General features: G+C 41.6%; 1 protein-coding gene across 1 annotated transcript in view; it reads right to left on the bottom strand.

Annotated features, from left to right (window-relative positions):
- The window catches only part of OXSR1 (oxidative stress responsive kinase 1), a 271,596-nt gene that overhangs the window by 19,232 nt on the left and 230,895 nt on the right, over positions 1-21,469 (bottom strand). The window contains exons 14-15 of the mRNA XM_053713780.1: positions 21,276-21,346; positions 9,368-9,420 (exon numbers count right to left, since the gene is read on the bottom strand). Of these exons, the coding sequence (XP_053569755.1) occupies positions 9,368-9,420; positions 21,276-21,346 (124 nt within the window). The remainder of the gene's footprint in view (positions 1-9,367; positions 9,421-21,275; positions 21,347-21,469) is intronic.

Here is a 21,469-nt window from a genome sequence, read left to right as displayed (position 1 = left end):
AAGAGTTAGCCAATTTAAGTGCTTGAACTCTGTCCATAACCTCCTCATACGAAGATTCTTTATTGAGCGACTTTTCTAGTTCTTCGAACCAGAAACACGCTGCCGTAGTGACAGGAACAATGCATGAAATTGGTTGTAGAAGGTAACCTTGCTGAACAAACATCTTTTTAAGCAAACCCTCTAATTTTTTATCCATAGGATCTTTGAAAGCACAACTATCTTCTATAGGAATAGTAGTGCGTTTGTTTAGAGTAGAAACCGCCCCCTCGACCTTGGGGACTGTCTGCCATAAGTCCTTTCTGGGGTCGACTATAGGAAATCATTTCTTAAATATAGGGGGAGGAACAAAAGGTATGCCGGGCCTTTCCCACTCCTTATTTACTATGTCCGCCACCCGCTTGGGTATAGGAAAAGCATCGGGGGGCACCGGAACCTCTAGGAACTTGTCCATCTTACATAATTTCTCTGGAATGACCAAATTGTCACAATCATCCAGAGTAGATAATACCTCCTTAAGCAGTGCGCGGAGATGTTCTAATTTAAATTTAAATGTTACAACATCAGGTTCAGCTTGTTGAGAAATTTTTCCTGAATCTGAAATTTCTCCCTCAGACAAAACCTCCCTCCTGGCCCCTTCAGATTGGTGTGAGGGTATGTCAGAACAGTTATCATCAGCGTCCTCTTGCTCTTCAGTGTTTAAAACAGAGCAATCGCGCTTTCTCTGATAAGTAGGCATTTTGGATAAAATGTTTGCAATAGAATTATCCATTACGGCCGTTAATTGTTGCATGGTAATAAGTATTGGCGCACTAGATGTACTAGGGGCCACTTGTGTGGGCAAAACTGGAGTAGACACAGAAGGGGATGATGCAGTATCATGATTACTCCCCTCATTTGAGGAATCATCTTGGGCAATATCATTATCTGTGGCATCATTGTCCCTACTTTGTTTGGACACTATGGCACAATTATCACATAAATTTAAATGGGGAGAAACCTTGGTTTCCATACATATAGAACATAGCTTATCTGATGGTACAGACATGTTAAAAAGGCTTAAACTTGTCAACAAAGCACAAAAAACGTTTTAAAATAAAACCGTTACTGTCACTTTAAATTTTAAACTGAACACACTTTATTACTGAATATGTGAAAAAGTATGAAGGAATTGTTCAAAATTCACCACAGTGTCTTAAAGCCTTAAAAGTATTGCACACCAAATTTGAAAGCTTTAACCCTTAAAATAACGGAACCGGAGCCGTTTTTACAATTAACCCCTATACAGTCCCAGCTATCAGCTTTGCTGAGACCCAACCAAAAAACTCTTAACCATCTCCGTGGAGATGTTGCCTGTACAACGGCAAAGAGAATGACTGGGGTAGGCGGAGCCTAGGAGGGATCATGTGACCAGCTTTGCTGGGCTCTTTGCCATTTCCTGTTGGGGAAGAGAATATCCCACAAGTAAGGATGATGCCGTGGACCAGACACACCTATGTTGGAGAAATATGGTGTTAATCAAATGTGTGCAACGGTGAATATTCAAGGTGATATTTTATTAAAGTGATAAATAAAAATATCAGTGAAAACTCAGTTGAGTTTATTAAATCCTAATCTCTAAATACAAACATTGCCAAATAATATGATAAAATATGATCGTTAGTCAGCAACTGACGGGGAGATCTCCCCAAATTTGAATATATAAAATATATAAAATATATAAAATATAGCTTTTTCGGCCTAAAAAAACAGAGTAGCTGTCAGCCTAGCATAGAATATAAATAAATATAACAGATATGTATAATAAATATTGCAAGTTATATAAACACGTGTTCAAAGAATATTATAAATATACACATATTTAAAAAAGTCTCAATAAATAGCAGAGGGCTTTGCTATTGAAATATAAAATGTTCAAAGGGCACAATTAGAGCAGCCAATGGTGTTAATTACCACAGTTCCAGAGTAGAAAATAGTATTGCCTTAAATACAGTTTGTTGTGGCTATTGCGAGATATAAGAGACAAATTAAATTCTGACACTTCTCTGCCAACCTCCTGGGACGAAAGGCAAAGAATGACTGGGGGATGAGGGAGTGGGAGGAGTATTTAAGACTTCGGCTGGGGTGTCTTTGCCTCCTCCTGGTGGCAAGGTTCTTATTTCCCAAAAGTAATGAATGCAGCTGTGGACTCTTTCCATTTAAGAAAAAGGGAAAATATGGAAATAACTGCACAGCTTTTCAAATAAAACTGTCTTCCCACAGAGAGTAAAATGAATAGCTTTGTACCACATAATAATAAGCCGAGCTAGGGCACAGTTATCAAGAGTATGCACATTTGTTTCCAATAGTGCTATTTTCTGTATGAACTAATTAAAAATATTAACATAAAGTGAACCACCCCAAAAGTCCTCTTAAGAACTGTATTTACAAAAGAAATGGTTACTTGCTGTCAATTGTTTTACAGAAATTGGTCAGCTAATAAAGCTTGTTTAGCATATTCCGTTCCAGTCTCTTTATAATTGTATTATTTATTTGTAATATTTTTTTAGTTGTAGGTTGATCTGAGGTTTCCAGAATGTTAAATGATACAGAAATTAGCACACTACATCTGGTTTTAAATTATGGTTCCGTCTATAATTGTATAAGTGTTAAAACAATTAGAAAGCTGTGGTGTTTAAAAATGCCAAGGTGGAAAGGTTCTGTGAAAAAAAGTTTAACGGAACAGTAAATGTTCTTTTTTTTTTATAATTCTTTTTTTTACTATAATTGTGTACTATGTGCACAATCAGCTAACTTGATGGTATCCTCACCTTATAAAAAACCAGAATTTATGTTTACCTGATAAATTACTTTCTCCAACGGTGTGTCCGGTCCACGGCGTCATCCTTACTTGTGGGATATTCTCTTCCCCAACAGGAAATGGCAAAGAGCCCAGCAAAGCTGGTCACATGATCCCTCCTAGGCTCCGCCTTCCCCAGTCATTCGACCGACGTAAAGGAGGAATATTTGCATAGGAGAAACCATATGATACCGTGGTGACTGTAGTTAAAGAAAATAAATTATCAGACCTGATTAAAAAACCAGGGCGGGCCGTGGACCGGACACACCGTTGGAGAAAGTAATTTATCAGGTAAACATAAATTCTGTTTTCTCCAACATAGGTGTGTCCGGTCCACGGCGTCATCCTTACTTGTGGGAACCAATACCAAAGCTTTAGGACACGGATGAAGGGAGGGAGCAAATCAGGTCACCTAGATGGAAGGCACCACGGCTTGCAAAACCTTTCTCCCAAAAATAGCCTCAGAAGAAGCAAAAGTATCAAACTTGTAAAATTTAGTAAAAGTGTGCAGTGAAGACCAAGTCGCTGCCTTACATATCTGATCAACAGAAGCCTCGTTCTTGAAGGCCCATGTGGAAGCCACAGCCCTAGTGGAATGAGCTGTGATTCTTTCAGGAGGCTGCCGCCCGGCAGTCTCATAAGCCAATCTGATGATGCTTTTAATCCAAAAAGAGAGAGAGGTAGAAGTTGCTTTTTGACCTCTCCTTTTACCAGAATAAACAACAAACAAGGAAGATGTATGTCTAAAATCCTTTGTAGCATCTAAATAGAATTTTAGAGCACGAACAACATCCAAATTGTGCAACAAACGTTCCTTCTTTGAAACTGGATTCGGACACAAAGAAGGCACGACTATCTCCTGGTTAATGTTTTTGTTAGAAACAACTTTCGGAAGAAAACCAGGTTTAGTACGTAAAACCACCTTATCTGCATGGAACACCAGATAAGGAGGAGAACACTGCAGAGCAGATAATTCTGAAACTCTTCTAGCAGAAGAAATTGCAACCAAAAACAAAACTTTCCAAGATAATAACTTAATATCAACGGAATGTAAGGGTTCAAACGGAACCCCCTGAAGAACTGAAAGAACTAAATTGAGACTCCAAGGAGGAGTCAATGGTTTGTAAACAGGCTTGATTCTAACCAGAGCCTGAACAAAGGCTTGAACATCTGGCACAGCTGCCAGCTTTTTGTGAAGTAACACAGACAAGGCAGAAATCTGTCCCTTCAAGGAACTTGCAGATAATCCTTTCTCCAAACCTTCTTGAAGAAAGGATAGAATCTTAGGAATTTTTACCTTGTCCCAAGGGAATCCTTTAGATTCACACCAACAGATATATTTTTTCCATATTTTGTGGTAAATTTTTCTAGTTACAGGCTTTCTGGCCTGAACAAGAGTATCAATGACAGAATCTGAGAACCCTCGCTTTGATAAGATCAAGCGTTCAATCTCCAAGCAGTCAGTTGGAGTGAGACCAGATTCGGATGTTCGAACGGACCTTGAACAAGAAGGTCTCGTCTCAAAGGTAGCTTCCATGGTGGAGCCGATGACATATTCACCAGGTCTGCATACCAAGTCCTGCGTGGCCACGCAGGAGCTATCAAGATCACCGATGCCCTCTCCTGATTGATCCTGGCTACCAGCCTGGGGATGAGAGGAAACGGCGGGAATACATAAGCTAGTTTGAAGGTCCAAGGTGCTACTAGTGCATCTACTAGAGTCGCCTTGGGATCCCTGGATCTGGACCCGTAGCAAGGAACCTTGAAGTTCTGACGAGAGGCCATCAGATCCATGTCTGGAATGCCCCACAATTGAGTAATTTGGGCAAAGATTTCCGGATGGAGTTCCCACTCCCCCGGATGAAATGTCTGACGACTCAGAAAATCCGCTTCCCAATTTTCCACTCCTGGGATGTGGATTGCAGACAAGTGGCAGGAGTGAGTCTCCGCCCATTGAATGATTTTGGTCACTTCTTCCATCGCCAGGGAACTCCTTGTTCCCCCCTGATGGTTGATGTACGCAACAGTCGTCATGTTGTCTGATTGAAACCGTATGAACTTGGCCTTTGCTAGCTGAGGCCAAGCCTTGAGAGCATTGAATATCGCTCTCAGTTCCAGAATATTTATCGGGAGAAGAGATTCTTCCCGAGACCAAAGACCCTGAGCTTTCAGGGGTCCCCAGACCGCGCCCCAGCCCACCAGACTGGCGTCGGTCGTGACAATGACCCACTCTGGTCTGCGGAAGCTCATCCCCTGTGACAGGTTGTCCAGGGACAGCCACCAACGGAGTGAATCTCTGGTCCTCTGATCTACTTGTATCGTCGGAGACAAGTCTGTATAGTCCCCATTCCACTGACTGAGCATGCACAGTTGCAATGGTCTTAGATGAATTCGCGCAAAAGGAACTATGTCCATTGCCGCTACCATCAAACCTATTACTTCCATGCACTGCGCTATGGAAGGAAGAGGAACAGAATGAAGTATTTGACAAGAGTTTAGAAGTTTTGATTTTCTGGCCTCTGTCAGAAAAATCCTCATTTCTAAGGAGTCTATGATTGTTCCCAAGAAGGGAACCCTTGTTGACGGAGATAGAGAACTTTTTTCTACGTTCACTTTCCACCCGTGAGATCTGAGAAAGGCCAGGACAATGTCCGTGTGAGCCTTTGCTTGAGGAAGGGACGACGCTTGAATCAGAATGTCGTCCAAGTAAGGTACTACTGCAATGCCCCTTGGTCTTAGCACCGCTTGAAGGGACCCTAGTACCTTTGTGAAAATTCTTGGAGCAGTGGCTAATCCGAACGGAAGTGCCACAAACTGGTAATGCTTGTCCAGGAATGCGAACCTTAGGAACCGATGATGTTCCTTGTGGATAGGAATATGTAGATACGCATCCTTTAAATCCACCGTGGTCATGAATTGACCTTCCTGGATGGAAGGAAGAATTGTTCGAATGGTTTCCATTTTGAACGATGGAACCTTGAGAAACTTGTTTAGGATCTTGAGATCTAAGATTGGTCTGAATGTTCCCTCTTTTTTGGGAACTACGAACAGATTGGAGTAGAACCCCATCCCTTGTTCTCCTAATGGAACAGGATGAATCACTCCCATTTTTAACAGGTCTTCTACACAATGTAAGAATGCCTGTTTTTTTATGTGGTCTGAAGACAATTGAGACCTGTGGAACCTCCCCCTTGGGGGAAGCCCCTTGAATTCCAGAAGATAACCTTGGGAGACTATTTCTAGCGCCCAAGGATCCAGAACATCTCTTGCCCAAGCCTGAGCGAAGAGAGAGAGTCTGCCCCCCACCAGATGCGGTCCCGGATCGGGGGCCAACATCTCATGCTGTCTTGGTAGCAGTGGCAGGTTTCTTGGCCTGCTTTCCTTTGTTCCAGCCTTGCATTGGTCTCCAGGCTGGCTTGGCTTGAGAAGTATTACCCTCTTGCTTAGAGGACGTAGCACTTGGGGCTGGTCCGTTTATGCGAAAGGGACGAAAATTAGGTTTATTTTTGGCCTTGAAAGACCTATCCTGAGGAAGGGCGTGGCCCTTGCCCCCAGTGATATCAGAGATAATCTCTTTCAAGTCAGGGCCAAACAGCGTTTTCCCCTTGAAAGGAATGTTAAGCAATTTGTTCTTGGAAGACGCATCCGCTGACCAAGATTTTAGCCAAAGCGCTCTGCGCGCCACAATAGCAAAACCAGAATTTTTCGCCGCTAACCTAGCCAATTGCAAAGTGGCGTCTAGGGTGAAAGAATTAGCCAATTTGAGAGCATGAATTCTGTCCATAATCTCCTCATAAGAAGAAGAATTATTATTGAGCGCCTTTTCTAGTTCATCGAACCAGAAACACGCTGCTGTAGTGACAGGAACAATGCATGAAATTGGTTGTAGAAGGTAACCTTGCTGAACAAACATCTTTTTAAGCAAACCTTCTAATTTTTTATCCATAGGATCTTTGAAAGCACAACTATCTTCTATGGGTATAGTGGTGCGTTTGTTTAGAGTAGAAACCGCCCCCTCGACCTTGGGGACTGTCTGCCATAAGTCCTTTCTGGGGTCGACCATAGGAAACAATTTTTTAAATATGGGGGGAGGGACGAAAGGTATACCGGGCCTTTCCCATTCTTTATTTACAATGTCCGCCACCCGCTTGGGTATAGGAAAAGCTTCGGGGGGCCCCGGGACCTCTAGGAACTTGTCCATTTTACATAGTTTCTCTGGAATGACCAAATTCTCACAATCATCCAGAGTAGATAACACCTCCTTAAGCAGAGCGCGGAGATGTTCCATTTTAAATTTAAATGTAATCACATCAGGTTCAGCTTGTTGAGAAATTTTCCCTGAATCTGAAATTTCTCCCTCAGACAAAACCTCCCTGGCCCTCTCAGACTGGTGTAGGGGCACTTCAGAACCAATATCATCAGCGTCCTCATGCTCTTCAGTATTTTCTAAAACAGAGCAGTCGCGCTTTCGCTGATAAGTGGGCATTTTGGCTAAAATGTTTTTGATAGAATTATCCATTACAGCCGTTAATTGTTGCATAGTAAGGAGTATTGGCGCACTAGATGTACTAGGGGCCTCCTGTGTGGGCAAGACTGGTGTAGACGAAGGAGGGGATGATGCAGTACCATGCTTACTCCCCTCACTTGAGGAATCATCTTGGGCATCATTTTCTCTAAATTTTGTGTCACATAAATCACATCTAATTAAATGAGAAGGAACCTTGGCTTCCCCACATTCAGAACACAGTCTATCTGGTAGTTCAGACATGTTAAACAGGCATAAACTTGATAACAAAGTACAAAAAACGTTTTAAAATAAACCGTTACTGTCACTTTAAATTTTAAACTGAACACACTTTATTACTGCAATTGTGAAAAAGTATGAAGGAATTGTTCAAAATTCACCAAAATTTCACCACAGTGTCTTAAAGCCTTAAAAGTATTGCACACCAAATTTGGAAGCTTTAACCCTTAAAATAACGGAACCGTTTTTATATTTAACTCCTTTACAGTCCCTGGTATCTGCTTTGCTGAGACCCAACCAAGCCCAAAGGGGAATACGATACCAAATGACGCCTTCAGAAAGTCTTTTCTATGTATCAGAGCTCCTCACACATGCATCTGCATGTCCTGCTTCCCAAAAACAAGTGCGCAATAGAGGCGCGAAAATGAGACTCTGCCTATGATTAGGGAAAGCCCCTAGAGAATAAGGTGTCCAATACAGTGCCTGCCGGTTATTTTACATAATTCCCAAGATTAAAATAATTCCTCAAGGCTATGGAGTATAAAATATGCTTATATATAAATCGATTTAGCCCAGAAAATGTCTACAGTCTTAAAAGCCCTTGTGAAGCCCTTTTTTTCTTTCTGTAATAAAAATGGCTTACCGGATCCCATAGGGAAAATGACAGCTTCCAGCATTACATCGTCTTGTTAGAATGTGTCATACCTCAAGCAGCAAAAGTCTGCTCACTGTTCCCCCAACTGAAGTTAATTCCTCTCAACAGTCCTGTGTGGAAACAGCCATCGATTTTAGTAACGGTTGCTAAAATCATTTTCCTCTTACAAACAGAAATCTTCATCTCTTTTCTGTTTCAGAGTAAATAGTACATACCAGCACTATTTTAAAATAACAAACTCTTGATTGAATAATAAAAACTACAGTTAAACACTAAAAAACTCTAAGCCATCTCCGTGGAGATGTTGCCTGTACAACGGCAAAGAGAATGACTGGGGAAGGCGGAGCCTAGGAGGGATCATGTGACCAGCTTTGCTGGGCTCTTTGCCATTTCCTGTTGGGGAAGAGAATATCCCACAAGTAAGGATGACGCCGTGGACCGGACACACCTATGTTGGAGAAAATTATATATTTATTTTCTGAAAAGATTTTTGCCAATATCCCCCAAAACCATCCTTTTTCGTGCCGCGATTTATTTTTTATTTTTGTTTTATAACAATTAAATTCATAACAGGGTTGTTCTTCAAACACAACACGCTCATTTGTGCTGTTCACTTCAATGTAGCATGCTCCTGTGCGGGATAAAGCCGCCAACAGATAATTATCTTTATTTTATACAAGGTGAGGATATCATAGAAGTAACGGATTGTGCACATGACATACAATCATAGTAAAAATAAACGTTTACTCTCCATTTAATCTCAGTGTGATAATTACACAGGAGTAGGCCTATATACAAAACTTTAAATAACATGAAAGTCAAAAGTATTGTGCATTGAAAAGCATATGCACATATGCTCAGCAGCAGCAATGCACTACTAAGAGCTAGCTGGTGACTACATACATTTGTCTTTTGTCATTGGCTTAACATATATATGTTCATCTAACTCCCAGTAGTGCATTACTTCCCTGGAACTGACTTTAACTATGTGCTTATCCCTTTGCAGTGGTTGAACACAGTTATGAGCCAGCAGCAGTGAAATAATAAAATGCTCTAACAAACTAAAGCTTTTTGTACTTGTATGCCCATTTTAACACACAGTACCACCAAGCACTAATGATTTATGTGTTACCTCTTCCTGGAGTAAATTCAAATCTAATATCATTCAGCTCTTTCTTCGTATTCCTGAAAAACAACGTAAGTAAGGTTATTGCAGAAACCGCTAAAAGCCATTTATACTTACAGATGACATAAGTGCAGTTAAAGGGACATGGAACCCAAAATGTTTCTTTTATTATTCAGATAGAATATACAATTTTAAACACCTTTCCAATTTACTTCTATTATCAAATTTTTTACATTATCTTGGTATCCTTTGTTGAAAAGCAGTGTGCAGCAGTTTTGCAACAATGTTATACATAAGCAACAGCACTAGATGGCAGAACTATTTCATGTGCACGCTACCTGTCCAGATATCTCTTCAACACAGAACAACATGAACAAAGCAAATTTGATAATAGAAGTAAATAGGAATTTTTTTTAATTTTTTTTCTGAATCATAAAAGAAAATTTGTGCTTCATGGCCCTTTAAGTAAATAGCATAGAACACTGGAATAGGTAGAAATAACTTGCAGAAGTCTGAGCAGGTGGGTAACAATCCAACATATAACATACAGCCTTCCCCTTCCTGCTTGAATCAGTTTACACATAACCAAGCAACAACCTATACAGAGAAAGGAGTTTGATCATAAATCAACCTAAAGGCATAGACACAATCCAAACATGTTTACCAAGCAGGGAGGGCATGCATGATCCTACTTAGAGTGTGGTCATACCAAATGCTTCTTGCACCAACACACACATTGATGATGTAGAATTTAGTAATTCTGGAATAAGGAACTTTCACAAATATGTTTACTCAAAATTAAAGGGCCATGATACCCAAATGTTGAAACACTTGAAAGTGATGCAGCATAGCTGTAAAAAGCTGACTAGAAAATATCACCTGAACATCTCTATGTAAAAAAGAAAGATATTTTACCTCACAATGTCCTAGTATTCACACCCCATTGTAAAGGACTTCTAAGCAGCAAATTAGTATGTCTGTCACAGGACAGGCAAGGGGGCAAGCCTTGTGCACACTGATCTTATTTCCCTATTCAGTTTAAGGACGTTTACTATGAAATCTCATGAGAGTTAAGTCAAATCTCATGAGATCACAGTAAGAGTTCATGACCTAAGCACTGTTGATGCTGATTGGCTGCTGTTAATTTCTTCTTCTTTTTTCTTTTTTTTACCTGCATAATTGCTTACACAGCACTTACTTTGGTGACCTGAGGAGATTGTGAGGTAAAATATCTTCCTTTTTTACATAGAGATTCTCAGGTGATATTTTCCTGTCAGTTATGCTGCATCACTTTAAAGTGATTTAGAATATGAGTATTATGTTCCTTTAAGTTGCATATCAGTGCATTTTAATTAGAAGCATTTTATTTGCTATAAACTTATATTTTTTTTAAAACTGCATTTAGTACAAGTTATCACTGTTTCAGTAATTGGTTTTACTACACACTAGTATTTACAGACTGCACCCGCTCACAAAACCATCAAATATGTGTTTAGTCTTAATGTGAGCCACACAATTATGTAAATTAGTAGTATTGTATGTTGTCAGAACCTCTAAATATATAGCAAAGGAACCAATTAGGTCACCTAAATTGGGCCTAATTTTCGATAAGGTCAGTTCAAGAAGGGACGTAGACTCAAGATTATCCCAAAAAAACATCCCTGCAAGAAGCTAAACCCCAGGAGTACTGGCGGTGGTAGCAACAAAAGGGAAAAACCTTAAAGGAACATTTAACATAAAAAAAAAAAATGCTTTATAGAATGATGCATTCAAAGAAAATATTAGTCTGATAACGTAGATGTATTTTTTGAAGTTTTATTAGCTGTTTAAATAGTGAAAGTGAAGTGTTTCAATGTCTATAAAACAATGTAAGCTGACCAGTTGTAACTAAGGTTACTATATCTGCTGTGACCAATTAGAGACAGTTATAAGTAGGTCACTAGAGTGTGCAGCCAATGGCTGTGTGGAATATAACAGTGTTCTGCACTTCCATTGCTAACAGGAACTGAAAAGCTCACAATTTCAAAATGGAATAACAGGAAAAGGGGACAAAATATGTAATGAAAGTATATTACAGAGTGTGTATATATATATATATATATATATATATATATATATATATATATATATATATATATATATATATATATATATCAAATTATGCTTACCTGATAATTTAATTTCTATCAAGGGGAGTCCACGGCTTCATTCATTACTATTGGGAATTAAGAACCTGGCCACCAGGAGGAGGCAAAGACACCCCAGCCAAAGGCTTAAATACTTCCCCCACTTCCCTCATCCCCCAGTCATTCTGCCGAGGGAACCAGGAACAGTAGGAGAAATATCAGGGTAAAAAAAGGTGCCAGAAGATGAATACATTTAGGGCCACCCAACTGAGATACGGGCGGGAGCCGTAGGCTCTCCTCCCCTCGATGGAAACAAAATTATCAGGTAAGCATAATTTAAGTTTTCCATCTAAAGGGGAGGAGAGTCCATGGCTAAATTTATTACTATTGGAAACATATACTTAAGCTCTAGAGGACACTTAATGAAACCGGAAGGGTAAAAGGCGGACCCTAATCTGAGGGCACCACAGCCTGCAAAACCTTTCTCCCAAAAACAGCTGCCGCAGAAGCAAAAACGTTAAATTTGCAAAACTTTGTAAAAGTGTGTAATTTTGCTCCATAGAGGCCTCATTCTTCAATGCCCAAGAAGAAGCCACAGCTCTAGTTGAATGAGCCGTTATCCTCTGAGGAGGCTTATGTCCCGCTGTCTCATTAGCCAAGCGAATCAAACTCCTCAACCAAAAAGACAAAGAAGTAGCAGAGGCCCTTTGCCCCTTGAGCTTCCCAGAATACACCACAAAAAGAGATGTAGACTGTCTGCAATCCTTTGTAGCCTGAAGAACTTCAAGGCACGAACCACATCCAGGTTATGAAGTAACCCCTTCTTTGAAGAAGAAGGGTTAGGACACAAAGAAGTAACAACTATTTCCTGATTGATGTTACGGTTAGACACCACTTTGGGGAGAAACCCCAACCCAGTGCGAAGTACAGCCTTATCCGCATGAAACACCAGATAAGGAGGATCACATTAAAAGGCAGCTAATTCAGATACTCAGTGTGCCGATGCAATAGCCAAAAGGAAGAGAACCTTCCAGGACAGAATCTTAATGTCCATAGAATGCATAGGTTCAAAGAGAACCCTCTGCAAAACCTTAAGGACTAAGTTTAAGCTCCAAGGCTGAGCCGATTGTCTAAAGACAGGCCTGATTCTAGACAGAGCCTGAACAAAAGATTGAATGTCAGGGAGCTCAGCGAGTCTCCTATGCAACAAAACTGATAAAGCCGAAATCTGTCCCTTTAAGGAACTAGCGGCAAGACCCTTTACCAAACCATCTTGGAGAAAGGACAGAATCCTGGATACCTTCACCTTATGCCAAGGATATCCGTGCTTCTCACACCAGAACAAGTAAGTCCTCCACACCTTATAGTAGATGCTTCCTTGCCTGAATTAGAGTATCAATCACACTTCCTGAAAAGCATCTCTTGGCTAAGACTAGGCGTTCAATCTCCATGCAGTCAGCCTCAAAAAATCCAGATTTTGATGCTGAAAGGGGCCCTGTGACAGCAGATCCCTGCGACAGGGTAACCCTACACAGCAGAGAGGATGACATCCCCACCAGATCCGCAAACCACGTCCTCCGCGGCCACAAAGGAGCAATAAGAATGGCCAAGGCCTGCTTCTGTTTGCGAGGTAGAAGTGGTAATGGAGGGGAAAAAATGGAGGAAAAATGTAAGTTAGGCTGAGTCCCCAAGGAACCACTAAGGCATCTATCAGTTCTGCCTGGGGATCCCTGAACCTCGACCCGTATCGAGGCAATTTGCAATTGAGTCTGGACGCCATGAGATCTATCTCAGGCGTTCCCCATCTGTGACAAATCTCCGAAACCACCTCGGGGTGAAGAGACCATTCCCCCGGATGGAAGGACTGTGTGCTAAGAAAGTCCGCGTCCCAGTTGTCCACACCTGGAATGTGAATCGCTGAAAGCGAAAAACCGTGGGACTCCGCCCACTCCAGGATCCGAGACACCTCCCTCATCGCGAGGGGACTCCTTGTACCCCCTTGATGGTTGATGTAAGCCACCGAGGTAATGTTGTAGGTCTGGAATCTGACAAAACTGAACGACCCCAGAGAAGGCCAAGCCTTTAGAGCATTGTAGATTTCTCGTAGTTCTAGGATATTGATCGGAAAGACAGACTCCTCCCTGGACCACTTTCCTTGTGCCATCCTGGCACCCCAAACAGCTCCCTAACCTGACAGACTGGCGTCCGTGGTAACAATCTCCCAGGACGGTCTCAAGAAGGATGTCCCCAAGGATAGTTGTTCCAGACGAATCCACCAAGAGAGGGAGTTCTGAGTCCGAGCACCCAGGGATATCAGCTGTGACAGATCGCCGTTCCACTGTCACAACATGCACAATTGAAGAAGTCTTAGGTGGAACCTGGCGAATGGGATGACATCTATGCTTGACACCATGAGACCTATCAACGCCATACATTGAGCCACCGAAGGGCTTGAGGAGGACTGAAGGGCTAGACAGGTGGACGCAAGCTTCCTGCGCCACTGATCTGTGAGAAATATCTTCATGGACAGAGAGTCTATTATCGTGCCCAGGAACTCCACCCTGTTGCTGGGAACCAGGGAACTCTTTTCTGAGTTGATCTTCCAACCGTAAGAATGGAGCAGAAGAAGAAGAAGAGCCCTCGAATGATCCTCTGCGAGGCTGAGTGACGGCGCCTGAACCAGGATGTTGTCCAGGTAAGGCGCCACCACAATGCCCCTGGATCTGGCCACTGCAAGCAGCTCCCCCAGAACCTTCGTGAAGACTCACGGGCCGTCGCCAGACCAAAAGGAAGGGCAACAAACGGGAAGTGTTGGTCAAGAAATGCAAATCTAAGGAACCTGAAGTGGTTCCTGTGGATTGGCACATGAAGGTAAGCGTCCTTCAAGTCTATAGTCGTCATGAACTGTCCCCTTTGAACTAGGGGAAGAATAGATCTGATCGCTTCCATTTTGAACGTTGGAACACTCAGGAACTTGTTTGAACACTTTAGGTCAAGAATCGTGAGGAACGTGCCCTCCTTCTTCGGAACCATAAAAAGGTTGGAATAGTACCCTAGACCCCTCTCTGCTAGGGGCACTGGTACAATAACCCAGAGAGAGGCGAGATCTCTCACACACTCTAGAAAGGCCTATCTCTTCTCTGGTCTTAAAGACAGGTTTGACGGGAGGATGGGATCTGAACCCTATCCTGTAACCCTGGGAGACCACTTCTAGAATGCAAGGGTCCTGAACGTCCTGCAACCATGCGTCTGAGAATAGAGATAATCTGACCCTACGTGATTCGGAGATCAGCCGGGGGCCGCCCTTTCATGCCGATTTCGTCTTGGCGTGCTTCTTGCTCTGCTTAGACTTGTTCCAAGATTGAGCCGGCTTCCAAGAGTCTCTTGGACTGGTCCACTTTTGTGGCGGGTTGCTGGCACTGGGCCTTGTCCACACGAAAGGGACAAAAAGTAGATCCTTTAGGCTAAGCCTTCTTATCCTGTGGTAGATAAGCTCCGTTGCCTCCCGTAACCGTGGATATAATCAAATCCAATACTGGACCAAACAGGATCTTCCCTTGAAAAGGCAAGGACAACAGACTCACCTTATAGGTCATGTCCGTAGACCAAGATTTTAGCCACAGAGCCCTGTGCGCTAAAACAGAAAAACCTGACACCTTAGCATTCAGGCAAATAATTTGCATATTGGCATCACAGATGAAAGAATTGGAGATCATCAGCGCCTTAATCTTCTCCTGTATGTCATCGATGGATGTCTCCCCCTCGACCATTTCCCACAGGGATTCACACCAATATGTCACAGCTCCAGCGACCGCTGCAACGGCCGCTGCTGGCTGAAAAGCAAAACCTGTGTGCTGAAACATCTTTCTCAACATGTTTTCCAGCATTTTGTCCATGGGTTTTCTAAACGAGGAAGTATCCTTGAGGGGAATAGTCGTCCACTTTGCGAGCGTAGAGATAGCCCTATCCACCTTAAGGATGATCCCCCACAGCTCAAGCTGAGAGTCCGGAACGGGGAACAGTTTTTTAAAGGAAGAAGAGGAGGAGTAGGAAAAGGAAGAACCTAATCACTCTCATTCGTTCATAATAATATTAGCCATCTTAACGGGAACTGGGAAAGACTGTGGTACTACCCTGTCCTTGTATACCTTGTCAAGCTTAGGAATCGCAGGTTCCTCCGGTATCTTAGGTTCCAGAACCTCCAGAGTAGCAAGCACCTGCCGTAGCAGAAAGCATAAATTCTCCATCCTAAACCTATAACCAGGCTCCTCCGCTGCCAGAGATTTAGATGACACGAACTCCAACCCCGAAGAGGCCTCCTCCGAAGAGTCGGAGTGGGCCACGTCCTCGTATAGAGCCTCTGGATCTCCCATCGGCGAGGACAAACCCTGGGCAGGGCCGCTATGATAAATCCTACGCTTGTGCTTAGCAGAACGTGGTAAAGCATGGATCACTTTCGAAACCGCCAATTCCAGTTGGTCCGCAAAGTCTGACGGCCAACAAATCTCTCCAGAAAGAGTAATGGTTGGACCCCGGGGCGTTGCATGTACAGTTGGAGATGAATGTAGGGAACGCACCTCCCGGGATGAAGAACCCTCAGAGGTGGACGACTCAGTATTACTAGACATCCGTTTACCTTTAGATGTTGTAACTTTATCAAGGCATGTGGAACATAGTCAAGCAGGCTGATCTACCAGAACCTCCTTACAATAAACACAGGAATGAGACTTTATTAAGGAAGGAGAGCCCTCCAAGGCATCAGAGTCCTCCATCGCTTGCACGCTTGGTTAGACTAACTTTACTTATTAAATAGGTACCTTTATACCACCAATGGCCGGGGCACCCGCCACCTCCTAGGACCCGTACTAGAGAAACAGCTATGTCTTCTGCGTCATAGATCAACAGGAAGGATAGATAGCCACACCCAGTCGCATGGCATGCCTAGCAGGACCGCCCCTGCACTAGGGAAAAATGCACCAAGAAATGGCCGCGCAAGTTTCCGCAAGTAACCTGAAAGTTCCACAAATTGCCAGAGCCTTATCTCGCACATAACGCAGAAATGACACAATAAACAATATCATGTATAAACCCCCTGTTCAATAATCCCCCTACCAGGAATATTAACCCTTGATTCTGTAAAGATAAAAAGGCGCCACACTGTGACCCTGTCTGCTAGGTTATCATTATGAATAAAGAATTAAACAATCTTACCAGAATCTACTCCATGGAACAGGAACACGGCCCTTCAAGTGTGACCGGTTAGTAGCCTCACTCCTGACATGGACTTGAGTGAAGAAAGCAGGCAGCGAAACTCGTCAACGCTGATTGCTTATGGAGCTGTTAATATGAGTCGGGATGGTTTCGCAGAAAGACTCTCCCTGCACCTCCGGACTCTAACTTTCGCCCAGGCTCTCACTGAGAGGCTGACAGGACTACTTAAAAGTATAGACCTGCACCACAGTTTAACTAGGTCCCTACAACCTAGTAGCAAACAATCACACAGTAAATCAAAAACTATGGGCGCCTAAAAGGCAAGTCTTTGAAAGCATACAAGTTTATTTTATTACAAGAAAATATTTTACAGCAAATATTGCAAAGGATATTTTAATTAGCAGAAATCTATGCAATAAAAATTATAAAATATCTGTTCATAAAACACATGACACAACAACAGACACAACAGAAACACAACTGTGCAAGTTAAAAAGTTAAAATTTACAATAGTTATATGCACAAGTTAACTATAACCTCTGCTGCAGACAGGGTTAAAAACAGTGCATGGAGTGATTGTATTTTATACACAGTATTATTAAATACCAATCCAGCGTATCCAGCAAGATTCAATAAAACAGAATTTATGCTTACCTGATAAATTACTTTCTCTTGCGGTGTATCCAGTCCACGGATTCATCCTTTACTTGTGGGATATTCTCATTCCCTACAGGAAGTGGCAAAGAGAGCACACAGCACACAGCAGAGCTGTCCATATAGCTCCCCCTCTAGCTCCACCCCCCAGTCATTCGACCAAAGGTTAGGAAGAAAAAGGAGAAACCATAGGGTGCAGTGGTGACTGTAGTTTAAACAAAATATTTTTACCTGACTTAATTGCCAGGGCGGGCCATGGACTGGATACACCGCAAGAAAAAGTAATTTATCAGGTAAGCATAAATTCTGTTTTCTCTTGCAAGGTGTATCCAGTCCACGGATTCATCCTTTACTTGTGGGATACCAATACCAAAGCTTTAAGACACGGATGAAGGGAGGGAACAAGACAGATACCTTAAACGGAAGGGCACCACTGCTTGCAAAACCTTTCTCCCAAAAATAGCCTCGGAAGAAGCAAAATTATCGAATTTATAAAATTTGGCAAAAGTATGCAGTGAAGACCAAGTCGCTGCCTTACAAATCTGTATAACAGAAGCCTCTTCTAACACCACATTCACTTTACCCTCCCGTAGAGAGACCCTAGTGTTTAGAGCCGGCAAAGAGAATGACTGGGGGTAGAGCTAGAGGGGGAGCTATATGGACAGCTCTGCTGTGTGCTCTCTTTGCCACTTCCTGTAGGGAATGAGAATATCCCACAAGTAAAGGATGAATCCGTGGACTGGATACACCTTGCAAGAGAAATCCAGTACGATCCAACACCTGTGCGATCTAACAAATGTGCTAGTAGCACAGTCTAGAGATAGATAGATAGTTGGTACCTTATTAAAACTCTAGAGCTCCAAGTATTTATATCCACGAAGCTGTGGTTTAACCACCTGGAAGACATCTCTCGGATCCTAGTAGGGTGAAAAGAAGAAAGCCACCAAGCTCCTCTCCCCTGCATGTCCTAGGTTGCGCCCTCAGCTGTGTTTACTTTCGTTTTTCTTGGAGTATGGTATCTCTTGGTGTCCAAAGTAGGAATGAAAGAAGGTACGGCAACGCGTTTTAGCTCTCAGAGAGATTAAACGCGTTGCCGGACTAACTTGCACATTTGGGTTTCTGTTGTGTTTTATGAATTTGTTGTCAGATATTTTATCATTTTTATCTCATAGATTGCTGCTAATTAAAATATCAATTTGCAATACTTGCTGTAAAATATTTTCTTGTAATAAAATAGACATATATGCTTTCAAAGACTTGCCTTTTAGGCGCCCATGGTATTTGATTTACTGTAGGACTACTTAAAACTCCAGTCCCACTGCGAAGAGTACTACCCTCCATAAGAGACTACTCCGAAACTCCAGCACTCCTCTGCCATCCTCCTGTGACGAAAGGCAAAGAATGACTGGGGGATGAGGGAAGTGGGGGAGGTATTTAAGCCTTTGGCTGGGGTGTCTTTGCCTCCTCCTGGTGGCCAGGTTCTTAACTCCCAATAGTAATGAATGAAGCCGTGGACTCTCCACCCTTTGATGGAAATATATAATTTATCATGGTATATTACTATCTCAAAGTGTTTAATGTCCCTTTAAGATTGTTATGAATTGTTTATTTTAAAATCACTGAAAAGGAACATTGTTTATTTTGTCCGTTTACAGTAAAATTAGCCTTACGCACGACACAACATCTCTAGTAGAGAACTGAATTTGTTAATCTTAAGACTATCTATAGGAGCAAAAGTAACTTGCAAAGTTACACTGTATGGGAGAGGGTAACCCAACATGTTCTACACTCTGAAAATGAGCCAAATGCCATAAATATACTAGGGTAACCCCAGTGAAAACCCACTTGTAAGATCACAGGACAGGATTCTTGACAATGGTAAGGGGGTGGATTGACCATTACAGTAGCAAGCACGCAGTACTTAAAAAGGGTGAAGCTTTCTGTGTTAATTGTACCAAATAACACAATCTAGGGAAGAGCTCCAGCTCAGTTTACAATAATCTAAATAGGTAGAAACTGAACTGGCTCAGGTAGGATGAGGGTTTATATAGAAGGAACAGCCACGACTATAACAATTTGGGAGACATTTCAATCTACTCCTGGCTACCTTTACTGACATGGTTCTGTGAGAACAAAAAATGTTAAAATAATGTCCTCTTCTTCAAACAATTTTGTTTTTATCCAGACCATATTAAAGGGACGGTAAACCTAAAAAATAATGTTATATAATTCGGCACATAGTGCAGAATTATATAACATTATTTTAGTGCTATCGTTATAAAACCTTTTTTTCCATTTGAATTTTTTAAAAATATGCCCGTTTTACAGACCCGCTCTCTGCTGAGCGGGTCTGTTTTTTTTACACAGTGCATCAGGCCAGCTGTATAGTCACAGCCCGGCCCGACCGCGCCATAACATTAAGTGCAGCTTGCTCCTGCTATCAGACAGAGCAGGAGCGAGCTACACTTAATGTTATGGCGCGATCAGGCCGGGCTGTGACTATACAGCTGGCCCGATGCGCTGTGTAAAAAAAACCGACCCGCACAGCAGAGAGCGGGTCTGTAAAACGGGCATATTTTTAAAAAATTCAAATGGAAAAAAAAGGTTTCATAACGATAGCACTAAAATAATGTTATATAATTCTGCACTATGTGCAGAATTATATAACATAATTTTTTAGGTTTACTGACACTTTAAGTCAAATAAAATGCATACATTATAAGGGTTATTATGTATGTGCGTCCATATAGAGGATTGTATTTTTCTCATCATAATGAACAGTTTTTGTTGTAAGAATCATTTAAATTAGTTTTTTCTAATTTCTAAAAGTAATATCCTGTTTCTTTCTATCTAGCCTCAAGCTAAGCAGGCACATGCTATCTTTCTGTCAACAAGAAAATTAATTCCTGATACTAATAGGGTTATAAAGTCACAATACAAATAATAATAAAAGTTGTTTTACTACTGATTTTTATATAGTCGAAAGAAAATGAGGTATAATAGTGCAAAATACATAAAGAATGAACTGAACTATAAAATAAACTATAACATTTACAAGAAACTGTTTGTACTAGCTATTTCCTCTAACAATCTAATTAATTAATTAATTAAAGGGACAGTCAAGTCCAAAAAAAAAAGTTCATGATTTAAATAGGAAATGTCATTTTAAAAAACTTTCCAATTTACTTTTATAACCAGTTTTGCTTTGTTCTCTTGATATTCTTAGTTGAAAGCTAAACCTAGGAGGTTCATATGCTAATTTCTTAGACCTTGAAGACTGCCTCTAATCTGAATGCATTTTGACCACTAGAGGGCATTAGTTCATGTGTTTCATATAGATAAAATTGAGCTCATGCACGTGAAGTTACCCTGGAGTGAGCACCGATTGGCTAAAATGCAAGTCTGTCAAAAGAACTGAAATAAGGGGGCAGTCTGCAGAGGCTTAGATACAAGGTAATTACAGAGGTAAAAAGTGTATTAATATAACAGTGTTGGTTTTGCAAAGCTGGGGAATGGGTAATAAAGGGAGTATCTTTCTTTTAAACTGTTGACTGTCCCTTTAGCTAAATAAAACAAATAAATAAAAAAAAGTAACTGGCGGGTGGATACACTTGTTGACACACTAAAGACGCTCTGATCTAGTTTGGATTTAGATCACAATAGCGTGTCTTTTAGACTCACTTTCTTTAAGTATGAGTCAGTCGTACCACAACAAGCACTTAGCAAATTTATGAAGCCAAAGATAAATTCTAGTATGGATTATAAAGGCTTTTAAACATGTGCAGTCTGACACCATCACTAAGATACCACTCCCTAAACACTTTAAAGGGGCAAAATCTCTGAAGTGAAACAGATAAAACACACTACAAGTGCTTTGCCATACCCCCTCCCTAAACATTGTGAATGAGAGAATATAAATATACCTTAATCGTAACACTAAGCTGATCACTTTTGCTTCTTCAGCTGGAGGCGGAGCAGCAGCTGCCGGAGGAGCCTGGAACATAAAAGGCAGAGTTAAAGGTACAGTAGACACCTTGTCATTACAAGACATTTCTGTTGTGTTGCTATAGAACATATCGGCCAATTCTTTAAAGGGACACTCAAGTCAAAATTAAAC

The sequence above is a fragment of the Bombina bombina genome, chromosome 5 (assembly GCF_027579735.1).
Source record: "Bombina bombina isolate aBomBom1 chromosome 5, aBomBom1.pri, whole genome shotgun sequence".
Classification (NCBI taxonomy): domain Eukaryota; kingdom Metazoa; phylum Chordata; class Amphibia; order Anura; family Bombinatoridae; genus Bombina; species Bombina bombina.
This window is presented reverse-complemented; position numbering and strand designations above follow the sequence as displayed.